The 12,730-nt window shown below is 39.4% G+C and overlaps 1 protein-coding gene across 3 annotated transcripts; it reads left to right on the top strand.

Annotated features, from left to right (window-relative positions):
* The first annotated feature begins 222 nt into the window (after positions 1-222).
* Positions 223-4,142, top strand: agr1 (anterior gradient 1). 3 transcript variants are annotated; one of them, XM_031739442.1, is made up of 9 exons: positions 223-292; positions 550-640; positions 764-885; positions 1,074-1,137; positions 1,415-1,467; positions 2,160-2,236; positions 2,334-2,397; positions 2,906-2,989; positions 3,981-4,142. In XM_031739442.1, the coding sequence occupies exons 3-9, from the start codon at positions 786-788 to the stop codon at positions 4,028-4,030; spliced, it is 492 nt and encodes a 163-aa protein (XP_031595302.1). In that variant the 5' UTR covers positions 223-292; positions 550-640; positions 764-785; the 3' UTR covers positions 4,031-4,142. The 3 variants fall into 3 exon arrangements, with proteins under 3 accessions (XP_031595302.1, XP_031595303.1, XP_031595304.1); XM_031739443.2 differs by having other exon boundaries at positions 230-292; positions 761-885; XM_031739444.2 differs by lacking the exon at positions 550-640 and having other exon boundaries at positions 274-292; positions 761-885.
* The last annotated feature ends 8,588 nt before the right edge of the window (positions 4,143-12,730 follow it).

The following is a 12,730-nucleotide window of genomic DNA, read 5'->3' as shown; positions in this document are numbered from 1 at the left end:
TAAGTTTATTTATTTATTCTCAATCCATAGACTCGAGTTTCATCTAACAGCCCATAAAGGATATATGTTTTTAAACTTACAGAAGGGATAATAGCCAAATTAATGCTAGCTTCCCTATCTGCTGGTGTAATCCCACTACACAGCACAATTGTGCGCATGTGCGTGCTTCTTCTGTTTTTTTAAGCCTATTATGATATACCTGTTTGACAAGTTCGATAGGGAAAAAAAATCTGACAAAAGAGAGCGCACATAGGAGGGTCAGAGCAGATGCTTGTTGCTTCATATTGACGAGGTAAGACATTTACCTGCTACCTGAATATCTTCATTGACTTTTAAAAGTATTATGATTTCTTTCAAATGGTTAGATGCCTGACTAAAAGTTTGAAAAAGGTTTGTAAATTAAGGAACTGGTGGGGGTTTAATTATAATTATTTCAAATTACACTTTTTCACATAAATTCAGACTTGATTCCCCCCCCCTTACAAATACAAGTGTGGTAACTATGTGTAGAATTACCGCTTATAAACCATTTTATTTACATGGTCTCAGGTGGAACCATTAATGAATTCTTGCTTGCTTGCTCCTTTGGCTTCATCGTTACTCTGCATACCGCCTTGTGAATCCTAGTTAGGCGTGTTTGGTGAGTCAGTGCAGCTTTATATATCTGTCAAATGTGAGTCAAGCTAAAACTGATTTGTGTTTTGTATTTAAATATAAATGTCACTGAATTTCCTTGGAACTCATTTGCCAACTTTCACAGCAGCTCTCTGAAAGGACAAGGAACGATGCTTCGCTGGGTCTTGCTTGCTTTGCTCATTGGCCTCTGTGCCAGTGCTGGGGAACAGAAAGCTAAAAAGAAAGTGAAGAGTCAGTCCTTGTCAAGAGGTGGGCAAATCTCCTTTTTTCAATATGCACAGCTCCAGTTAATGTCTTAAGAACCATTGCATAAGATCATTTATTGCTGTCAGACATAATAAAGTCAGAACTTTGCTTGTTTGGGAACATAGTTAATATACCGGCAACATGCAGCAGTTTTGTTGACTTAAAACTGTATTTTTATTTCCTGCCTGCAGGATGGGGAGGTGGTATTAACTGGGCCCAAAATTATGAAGATGGCCTAGCAAAAATGGCCAAAAGGTAGGACTCTAAACCTTGGGTAAAGGTCCTGGATGTCAGTTTATTTTGTTTGGATAAGTCTGTTGCTTTGTTGTGTCTTTCTGCGTTGGAATGATGCTCCATTACTTTTCCATAAGGGAAACACATTATTGGTTTAATCTTCATCTGTCTCTAAATCCAGCACGGGGACTTTGCTTTCTAAGGCATTTGGTTGTGTAAGACTGCCTTCACACCCTTCACTGTGTTTATTGTGTTTTGGAATGTACTGAGTTCTTTCTCTGTGGTTTTGCTCTCACAGTCAGAAACCTCTCATGGTCATTCATCATAAAGACAACTGCCCACACAGTAAAGGTACTGCTGCTACTTTGGTTTATTAAGTATACGCATATATTAAAAAATATAGGCTTGCACCTCCTGCGCTGTCTTTCTCACCCAGACTTGGGCTTGTTTGTTTTCACGGGGAACACAATGGGTGCATTCTGTAATACCCACAAAGCAGGCAGTGAAGTATGTGAGAGTTATGTTCATAAATCACTCAGCTGGTTTTGTGAAATAAGCTCAGTGGAAGTCTCCACTGGCATTTCTTAACCCATAAACAATGACGACCACCTACAGAGTGAAGTCTGGCTCTAAATTTTGAGTTTTGCTAGGGTGGACCAAAAGCAGCCCGTTCTGCATCCTCCCTCTGAAAGTCTCAGAATACTGAAGCATTTCGTTTGATTGCAGCAAGTTGCATATATTTTTTATTAGTAATGTGTCCTCATTTTAACAAGACAGGATTCATATATTTATTGTGTGTTGTGTATTCCCTTACGTGAATGCTCAACACAGATATTCTAAAGGTCCAACCTGCCAGACTTGTTTCTGACCTGTTAGGCAAGTTTATAAATGCAGTCTGTAATAACTCAACAGGCTTTACCTCCTTCTGACATTTTCTAGGCAGAATACATTTATTAATATTTCCAGATCATATAATTCATAATTCATTCATAATTATTTGAGAGCCAGTCTAAATATAATACTAAACCAAAGTATTTCAACAGACCTGAAGAAGGCATTTGTTGCGGATAAGACTATCCAGAAAATGGCAAAAGAGGATTTCATCATGCTCAACGTGGTGGTAATTAAAGATATGTTATATATGCAGAATATATATATATATAATTATTTTATTATTAAAATCATGTGCATCATGTGTACTATATTGTTATACACAGGAAGAGACTTCGGACAAGAATCTGGCACCTGACGGTTACTATGTTCCCAGAATCCTCTTTGTTGGTAAATTCTTACATTATTAATATAATTTCAATATAGAAGAACAGATTGTTTACTTTCCTTGTCTGAGGTTGAACAGAGATACATGCATAGCACAGAATAAAACCATTTAAACCAGGCTTTAAATACAAACAGCACCCCTTCATGCTGGAGTCTCTGTAATGCACGGTGAGCCAGTGAAAGGCCACTAACACTAACACTGGAGTACTTCTCCTTCTTGTCCCTTCAGTTATCTGGCTGCAGCATTTCAAAGTAATTGTAAATGAGCACGAGATGACTGACTAACTGCAGTCTACAGTGCATTACAGATGTCCAGTCTAGATGTAACAAAAGCATGCATAACCCTGCCAGATCTAATGGTTTGGATAGTCCCAAGGTTCTTTTTGCTTTCTCACTCATTGTTTTAGATAATGAATTTTACAGAACCACATTCAGTTTACAAAATGCACATCAGCTGTCACATAAAACTGATTACTTTTCTGAGCTGTTCATGTGTGTGGTTTTTCTACAGATCCAACCATGACTGTCCGCACAGACATTACAGGAAAGTACAGCAACCACCTCTACACCTACACAGCGAGTGACATCCAGGACCGTGAGTGACTGTTCACTCTCTCTAATGACAGTTTGCACAGCTCACCTGTCAGCAGACTGCAGACACACTAATCCCCCACAGCTTGAACCCCCGTATCCCTTCCTCAATATTTTGACAGAAATGACTAAGTTTTTTATGAGATTGTTCTGACAGAAAGAATTTTGAGCTCCGTGTGGATGTTAGTGAGAAACTTTAGCAGACTTGTAGCACTAGTAGCCAAACAGGTGGGAGTTTTGCAAATGCAGTGCAAAGACGAAGAGTTAATTTTTTAGGAGGAAAAGAGAAGGCAAGTGAGGTATGTGACACTGTTTCTTCCTGATATATAATCATTAAATCATGGCTTTGGAAACTAAAAGCACAATTAACACACTTGAAGCACCAGCATTCATTATGTGTTTGCTGATTACTGTTGTGTCACTGTAAATCATTCAGGGAGTTATTCTAGGTCCAAACCTTGTGGTTGTTGGTCCCAGAGACATTTGTCTTTAATATATTTAAAATCTAAACACAATAAGAGTCATCCATCAGAGTTGGCTAGAGTGTACCCCATCTAGCTACATCCTGGACAGGTTGCAGGGCTAACACAGAGACACAGACAACCTTTCACACTCACATTCATACCTATGGGTAATTTAGAATCACCAGTTAACCTAACCCTTTGGACTGTACCTAGTGAAAGCTGCACACAGAAAGGCCCGGCCAGGCGATGGAGTGAGTGTGAGGCAACAGTGGCAACGATGCCACCGTGCCCTGCCAATAACCTTAAAAAACTTCAAACAAGATATATTTAAAAAGCACAAAGTAAATCTCCCATCTCTTAAACAAACCCCATAAGAAAAAAAAATATTTAAAACAAGAAGTTGAAGCCATTAAATGTGTAGTAAAGGAAAAGTAGCACCTGCAGCTTAGGTTTAGGTTTCATTTCTGAACTACTTCACTCATGTAAGAGCGCTGCAGGCCTTGCTCTTATTTGTCCCTTCTTTGTCCACAGTGGCCGACAACATGAAGAAAGCCAAAGTCCTGCTGCACAGCGAACTCTAACGTGGTGCCTGACGTCTCAGCATCTTCCACACATGACTGCTCAGTGGCCAGAACTGAATTATTTAAATGTTTTTGGTGCTCATTAAAACCAAAATAAAGGAAAAGAAAGACATCTTCAGTCTTTCTCACTTTAATGCAACACTTAATATATAATTAAACTACTCATTAAAAACACAGTGATAATGCTTATTTAGAACTGTTTATGATGGTATTGTTCCATATGAAGTTGATTAGGCAGTCTTGAGCTGTGTTGTTGTTGTGACTTTTAATTTGAAAGTGAATATTACATCAGAGCAAAAGAACTCAGTGAGAATCACTAGAAAACATAGTGTTGATTATTTAGTATTATTTATGTGTGATAAAACCACAGATATCAAAAAATGTGGTGTAAACAAAATAAAGCATCCTGCCTTGTATCAAAGGTTCATGGTACTGGTGGTGGTGTAATGATGTGGGGAAATGTTCTTAACCCCTTAGAACCAGCTGAGCATTGTTTAAACACCACAGCCTGCCTGAGTATTGTTGTTGACCATGACCATCCCTTTATGTACCAACCCTCTGATCGCTGCTTCCAGCAGGCTACTGCACCGTGTTACAAAGGCGAGATCATCTGAATCTAGATTCTTGATCTCAATCCAATACAGCGCCACTGGGATGTGGGAGAACAGGAAATTTTCACCATGGATGCAAATCTGCAGCAGCTGTGTGATGCTGTTATCTCAACATGGAACAAAATCTTGGGGGATATGTTTCCAGCACCTTGCTGAATCTATGCCACCAACGAATTAAAACAGCTCTGAAGGCAAAAGAAGCTCCAAACCAGTACTAACAAAGTGTAACTAATTAATGGCTGGTGAGTGTGTCTAGGATTTCATGTCACGGTTTGTGGCATTTTTGGCCACTAGGTGGCAGTGTAATATAGCTGACCAGGGTCTCATGCTGTTGAGAATCTTTCCAGTGAAGTTGAATTCACTCAAATATTAATTGATGGAATATTTTAATCTGATCGGTTATATATGCTTATAAAAAAAGTTAGAATTTTTTAGTATTTTAATAATAATATTGAACAATAATAATATTGAATATTGACCCACATTAAATACCCCTTTTTTAAATTGGTGAGAGTTGATATCTTTTTGTTAAAGAAATTATTCTGTGCTTGAAGCTCAGCAGACTTCATATTGTTGCAAAGGCAGTTTGATCTACAGTCTAGTTCCTGGGTAATCCTTGCATTTTATCTCAGGCTACGTCTCTGCTTCACTTGTTAAATGGTCTTCTGAAAGCAGAGAAGACAATTGCAAAGTAAAAAAAAATCAGATAACTCAGACCTAGACAGAATGAGACCATGCTGCACTGCCACAAATAGCCACCATGCAGTTTTCCACTGTCATAGTTTGGATTAATGAGCTGCTTTTAATTGTTATGGCTCCACCATGGTGCCTTTACCTTTTAAAGCAGAAAGGCAACAACATTTTAATGCTTCCCAAGCCTGCATTAACGTCAGCTCTCAAAACTCTTTTATATCCATTAAGATCCATCCTAAAAAATACACACTTTCACTCTGCATTTCTTTGAATTCAGAGAAAAGCAGAAAACAGGAAAACACTTTAAATGGGTCAGAAAGTTCCATTCCTCAATATTAACATCTACTGAAGGAACTGATCACTGAGAAATGATTAAATTATTCACACCTCTGTTGCACTTTCTCCCGTGTTTCCACAGTCAGCGCAGATGTCTGAAGCAATTGTGTGTCTGCTTTTCCTTCATGTTTTTCAGTTTTTCTGTCTTCAGATGGACCCAAGATGATTCATCGTGAACTCCTGAGATTTTCCAGATATTTTCCTCCTCTTTCTTAAGAAATAGTTTCAACAGCTTACACTCTTGGGTTCATAACAAATGTGCTTCCTACCAAGGCTTTCCTGTATCCTTGGCTTGACATTTCAGTCTTTGGATAAGTGCAGTGCCGTTTCAGCGCACTGTGAGGAATAAAAACAGAAACAAATCCTCTCCAGCATCCCCAAGAAGCTGTCGTATTTCTGTAGGAAAATAACTCCAACATTACTTGACGAAACTGAAGAATTATTCAGAGATGTTTGATGTTTTTGATTTACAGATAGCTCTTAAACTTCTTAAACAAGCTCCTAAATGGAAACAGTTTAATGGCTGTATGGACACACACACACACACACACACACACACCCTCAATAAACAGCCATGTGTAAAATATTGGAAAAATACGTAAATGTGGGTGTAAGCGAGTGTAAACACGCAGCTGCCTCTGCACATAGTTCATAAAAACACAGATTTGCTCCCATGCCCAAACTTTCTCGAGGTTACTTCTCAAACACAAGGTTGTTTCCACATCAGCAGCAAGTCTGAAGGTCTCATTTTACTACAAATACTCTCCAATCTGCTGTTTTCAGTCCTAACCTTGCAAAAATGACTCAGGGTGACACTGTGTGGGAAGGGAAATTATAGCATAGCATTTCATTCGAGACATGCTTATGCTGAAGGACAGTGGGGGAAAAAAACATTAAAAACCCAAAAGATCTCCTTTATTTGAATATTTAAGCGTAAGCTAAGGAACTATCACTTGGCCTCTGTGGGCCCCTCTCCTTAAACATGAATTATTCTGCTTGTAAAGATAACTGGATCAACACTCATACGTACTGTGTTGATCTTCTTTGTCAATGTAACTGTATTTGATAATAAAACAAAGATTTGCACATTAAAGCCATATTAGTATGAAAAATGTAAGTCTTCTTTAAAACAGCAGAACAACAAAATAAAAAGACAGTTAAAAGATGAATCTATGACATGTCATAGCCTGGTGATCTAAAATAAAGAGGGTCATTAGCTTTAAAAACAACTGTTCAGTTCAACTTAGTTTTATTAATATGGCACCAAATCACAAGAGTCGCCTCAAGGCGCTTTATTTTGTAAGGAAAGAGAAAACATCCAACAATCTGATGGACCCCCCACCCCCACCCCCACCAGCAAGCACTTGGCAACAGTGGGAAGGAAAAAACCCCTTTTAACAGGAAGAAACCTCCAACAGAACCAGACTCAGGGAGAAAAACAGGACAAAAGACACAGTGTGGAAGAGAGACAGATATTTAAAGGAACTAATGACTGAATGCTGAGTGGTGTATAAAACACACAATGAGTGAAGAACAAAAACACTGATGGTAAGCCCCCAGCAGCATAGGTTCAGAGTCAGCTGATCCAGCCTTAACCATGTGCTTTATTAAAAAGGAAAGTTTGAGCCCACTAAATAAAGTCTTTACGATCCTGCTAAAGGGATAATCTGCATAATGTTTGTTTTAAAACAATGAACCTTGAAATTTTCACCTACCACCAACACAGTATAAAGTTTGTTTGATCCATTTCATTAAAGTGGATAAAACTGAACTCTTGTTAAGAGTACAAAATGAGCACACGTCTCAAAATGTAAAACTACCATAAGAAATATTTGGTGTTTCTAGCCTCACCGTTTCTGCCACAATAATCAAACTACTGAAGGATGATGTGGATAACGTTAATTATCTCGTTCAGATGCAGTGTACTGCTGGGAGAGAAAAAAAGCACCCCCACTGCAGTCACAGCAATAGAATAGCCTAGAGGCAAAGCTCTGGTTGTCATGTTGAGTGTGGCACTGGACCCCAAATGCAGACCAAGGCAGCTAGACAGACTGAAAACTCAAAATGTACTTTTAATAATAACCCAGAGTACAGTTCAAAAGTAGCAGAGTCCAACAGTCAACAATACTCAGGAAGTACAGGGAAACCATAACGGGAATGAACTAGAAACATCTTAAAACGGGTTAACTAATGCACCCACAAAGGCAGCAGGGGGAAACTCAAGCTACTTATACACAGTGGGGTACACAAAGTAATGACAACAGCTGGGGGGAACAACACAGGCGCCGACAGGACTGTCGAAAGTAAAACTGAGTGCTAAACACACAAGATAAGGGGTTAACAAAATAAAACAGGAAGTAACAAAACGGCAACACCTCACACAGAGATGAAGGCACAACAAGACACAACACAATACATACACAAAGCTTGAAACACCATATGAAGGACATACAACTTGATTATTAGAATAAAGCAGTCCACACCACTCACAAGAAGAACAAAACGGAAAAACAGAACCCAAAGCCCCAAAACACACAATATGCTGAGATCATCTGATCATCGTGATAAAGACCCAGCACATCCTGTGTAGTCCACCAAACCAAGCTAATGCCCCCAACACCTCACACAAAACTGCTGAGGAACAACAGACAGATGACCGACGGATCAACGATGCTTCGGACTAACACCAGTTAAAGTGAGCATACACGGGGTCCACCCGGTGCTCACAGTACCCAAAGGATCCACTGCAGACATCCACAGTGCCAGAAATCACAAGACACCTACAGAGGTTTACAGCTGTATTATAGCTGTACCTACTAGAAGTGGGTCTCCTATCAGTGGATGTAACATGGCTCAGGGAATTTAAACTATATTCTGTTCATGTGGACTGTGTCCTAGTAGTTCCAGCTATCTGTGGTCACCTGCAACATACAACTGAGTTTCACTTATTCCAAGGATGACTAGAAGTTATAAATATTATAACTGTAGTTATCAATATTACTTTTACAGTCACACTATATGGGAGAGACTAAAAACAGGATAAGAATCCTTACATTTACAGAAGTATTGCTGCTGACTGTGATGTCAAGCACACAGAGACGCACTCATTTCTCAGATCTTCAGTTTGACTTTGGCAGTGACAAGGGCATCGGGCTATTAGTCCTCGTTTGCACACTGCTTGGACAATTTAGCTACTCAAATAGAGCCCGCTTACTGGAAAACAGCTCCTTAATGAAGAGATGGACCGGTAATATGCCATAAAACTATTCTTTTATTCTTTCCTCGCACCCTCATGAATACACGCTGCCTGTATGCACACAGAGCCACTAAGTACACCTACGCATATGCACTTTTAAACACATACTTAAACACACACACACGGCACGCACACATACCTCAAATGCAAGGGCAGAATGATAATGTGATCTGGAGGAAATGGTGCCAGTTTTGCCACGTAAGTCAAAAAGGTCAAATTGCAAATGTCAGCTTTTTCGCCTTCATTTTAATTATTCTGTCAAGTTCAAAGAGTCTCCATCAGAAAGGAGCTGCACCTGACAAAGGAAGGCCTGAGCTCACAGATAAGCTCAATCTGCGTCTCTTCTTGACACTTTCTTCTCTATACTTAGCCTATCTACTCTCCTCTCGCACACAGCGACTCTCGGAGTAAATTACAATGTATCGCAGCGAGCAGGGTGCCAAAGGGATGGCTTAGCAATTACCAGTGAACTGTGGATGTGAAGTCAATTAATTTCTTCTGCTACTCTTCTAGTTAGCTGATTTTGTAAAAACTCAGCTGATACATGATAAAGTTTCCACCTTTGGTTCTGATAGGCAGATGGTAACAACATATCGATCCACTATTACACATACAGCACTGATAAAATGAGAGTATCCCACTGTCAGTTCTATAGTTTTACATTTCAGGACAAAATCAGCACAGCAGTTCCATCAGGTTGAAGTGAAGACTTTGTGCCACTGCAACACTTTGATTCTTTTCTTTTTCAGCCATTCTGCTGTTTTCTGCTGTGCTTGGGATCATTTTGCTGCTGTGTGACCCAGTTTTGCCCAAACTTTAGCTGTCACACAGATGGCCTCTCATTTGACTCAAGAATACTTTGGTATACAGAGGAGTTCACTAAATAAGGTTCCCAGGTCTTGTGGTTGTAAACAGGCCTGAAATCATGACAAATCATCAGCCCTCCACCACCATTCTTGACATTTGGTTTGAGGTGTTTTTTCTTATGTGTTTGCGTGGTTTTCTCCAAATGTGATGCTGGACATTATATCCAAACATCTCCACCTTGCTCTCTCCTGTCTGAAGCACATTGATCAAAAAGCTCTGTGATTTGTTGCAAACTTAAGCTTGTGTTTTTTCCTGGCAACCCTTAAAAACATGCCATGCTTGTTCCGTCTTTTTTGGTTGTACTTTGATGAACTTTAACCTTTAACATGCTAGCCGAGGCCTGTAGAGTCTAAGCTGTAGCTCTTCAGTTTTTTGTTCTTGGTTTTTCGCAGTTTCCCTGAACATTGCATGGGTTCACGCCGCCTATTTAGGCTTAGGAAGATTAGTAACTGTCTTGAATGTTTTCCTCTTGTGGATCATCTTTCTCACTCCAGGATGATGGAATTGTTTGAGAATGCCCTCATAACCCATCCCAGATTAATGTGTAGCAACAACTGCTTGATGATGTCTTTCCTCCTTGGCATGAAAGCTCCAGACCGACAAACTGCCAAAGCGTCCGCTGTCATAGGCGTAGTCACAATGGCTGATGATTATTTAACCAGCTGCTACTTACCCTCTTAAACTCCACGGAAGAAGTCAGTTTGTCCTCGGTTTTTCACCCTGCTTCTGCATTTTAGCCAAATTTTGGTTAAATAATTAATTACGTGTAATATGACATGTTTTTTAGTACGTTTGAGGTTGTATTGACCTCATTTTAAAACCTGCAAAGGACCGGATCGTGAAAGTGAAAGAGGGTGCACTTTCTTTTTAGATTGTATAACTCTGACAGGCAGGATATTCTGTGGTAAACAGACTTATTGCAGCCATTTTGAGTATTTGTGTATATTTTGCAGGTATAAAGATTTTGGCCAGAATTATAGAATGAAAAAATTCAAAAGCAACTCCTCTGAAAGGCGAGGGCGATGCTCAAACATTGATGTGTTATGCCGACATCAGCATAACACATCTTATGGAAATCTCATGATAATGACATCTGCAGTGTTTTCATATATCATTTGCGCTGATAAAAGCATTGTTAATATGGAATCTGAATCTTTTTGTGTCACTGTGAAGTCAAATAATGCTGCACTGAAAAAAGAGCTCAAACAAAGAAAGTGTTTATGTTCCCCAAGCACCAAGATATTATTTAAAGTTTGGACACAATGAAACTAAAGCTTTTTCCTAATTTGTGTGACCATGACCTTTAGACCTATGACAGTGAAGCATTATATACTAAAATGGTGTATATTATTATCCCCATATGATTGGAGCAGAATAAATTGAAATCTTTGGATTTTATAATGTGTAAAAACTTGAGATTTAAAATATATTGTGTGGAAAAACTTTTGCAAAACTTTATGGCATCACTGTGACTTCAAGGCGAGGCATCATATTGAAAAAGTGTGCTGTACAAATCTCTCCATGATATATTGCTCTATAAGAATTTTTTTTTTCAAGGTTAACTTTGACCTCGGGCACTAACAATGAAGGTCAGTAGTTATGCCCCCAGGGCCTGGTATATTGCTGTAAAGTTTGAAGACATGAAAGCTGTGGGTTATATAAAGTTTTTGCTAACTTTCACATTTCATGTGACCTTGACTTTGACTTTGACCCAATGATATCACTGTGGACGCTACACTGCTAACAAACTGAACTGATTACACACTCACTCAGTTTGAGCAGAGTGAAATATACCAAACCACATGAGCTGTAACTGCTGGTTTAATGTCCTTTTCTTATAAAATGTGTCATATTCACACTGTGTTAAAGTATTACATCCCACCTACTGTTAGAAAAGCATATTTTTAGCTCTCTTGAAATGCTGTTTTATTAATGCTTCATGATTATTATTGTACGAACCCGAGGCCTAAATTTTCCTCAGTCTGTGGTCCCACTGCAGCTCATTATGCTCCCTCTCAGTCTTTGTTAGATGCAGGCAGCATCCATGTGCTCAAAATACATTATTTGACACTTTACTGTTTTATTAAGTATTTTTGACATTTTTTTCATTCCCAAGCTGTCAGAGAAAGTTTGTTCTGGAAGGGCAGCTGCTGGGAAAAGAGACAAGGCCACAGGTTTCTTGCTACTTTTTTGTTGTTGTACCTGTCGTGGCATTTTTGTCAGCGGGTCTCTCGGTGCACTACACCGGCATCAGCTTATAATGCGCTCGCTCAGGTGGACTGTCTAGTGTGTCAGTTAGGAGAAGTTTATAATCTACAGAATTAATTCATCATCATCAGCTCATATCATCAAACACGCCGCCCTTTGATTTCATTTTTCTTTTATAATCACACTTCAGTCTGGAGACTGTCTTCACTTGTCTCTTTGCTTTGGTTTCAGTGACAATGAGTTAGTGCTATCACTTGATAAAACACTCGCACACACAATGCGCACACACGAAGACACAAGGTCACAGACACACTCCAACCAGTGAATAACAGCAGGCTCGAGCCGGCCGAGGTGGAGACTGGTCTTGCCATGTGATTCGCCACATACATCAACTCTGTTGAGCAGAAAATTGAAATGGAAATGTGGGCCTTGGAAGAGTGTGGCTCCCATTTACCCCTGGACCAAAGCTAATGATTTGTCATTTCTCTCAGGGACACAAGCTGCTGCCCTCGCTCTCACACGTATACCGCACCAGGGGGCTGAGCCGCCTCACCGGCCTCTACTGTATGTAGTCATGTTTCATTTTATTTCCACATTTGTGCTCCGTGTGTTGTCGAGACGGTTGTTTCCAGTGATGTCCTGGTTTTATATTATAATAGTCTAATTTAAGTAACATTTTTGAACGTCATATCAAATTCATTCATTCATTTTCTGTCACTAGTGAAAAAA

This window comes from Oreochromis aureus, linkage group 16, assembly GCF_013358895.1.
Source record: "Oreochromis aureus strain Israel breed Guangdong linkage group 16, ZZ_aureus, whole genome shotgun sequence".
Classification (NCBI taxonomy): Eukaryota; Metazoa; Chordata; class Actinopteri; order Cichliformes; family Cichlidae; genus Oreochromis; species Oreochromis aureus.
Note: the sequence above shows the minus strand (reverse complement) of the source record. Positions and strands in the feature narration are given on the sequence as shown.

Coding starts and splice junctions, on each gene's coding strand:
- agr1 (XM_031739442.1), top strand. CDS start 786: ATGCTTCGCTGGGTCTTGCTTGCTTTGCTCATTGGCCTCTGTGCCAGT. Junction 1,138..1,414: donor CTAGCAAAAATGGCCAAAAG/GTAGGACTCTAA, acceptor TTGCTCTCACAG/TCAGAAACCTCTCATGGTCA. Junction 1,468..2,159: donor CAACTGCCCACACAGTAAAG/GTACTGCTGCTA, acceptor GTATTTCAACAG/ACCTGAAGAAGGCATTTGTT.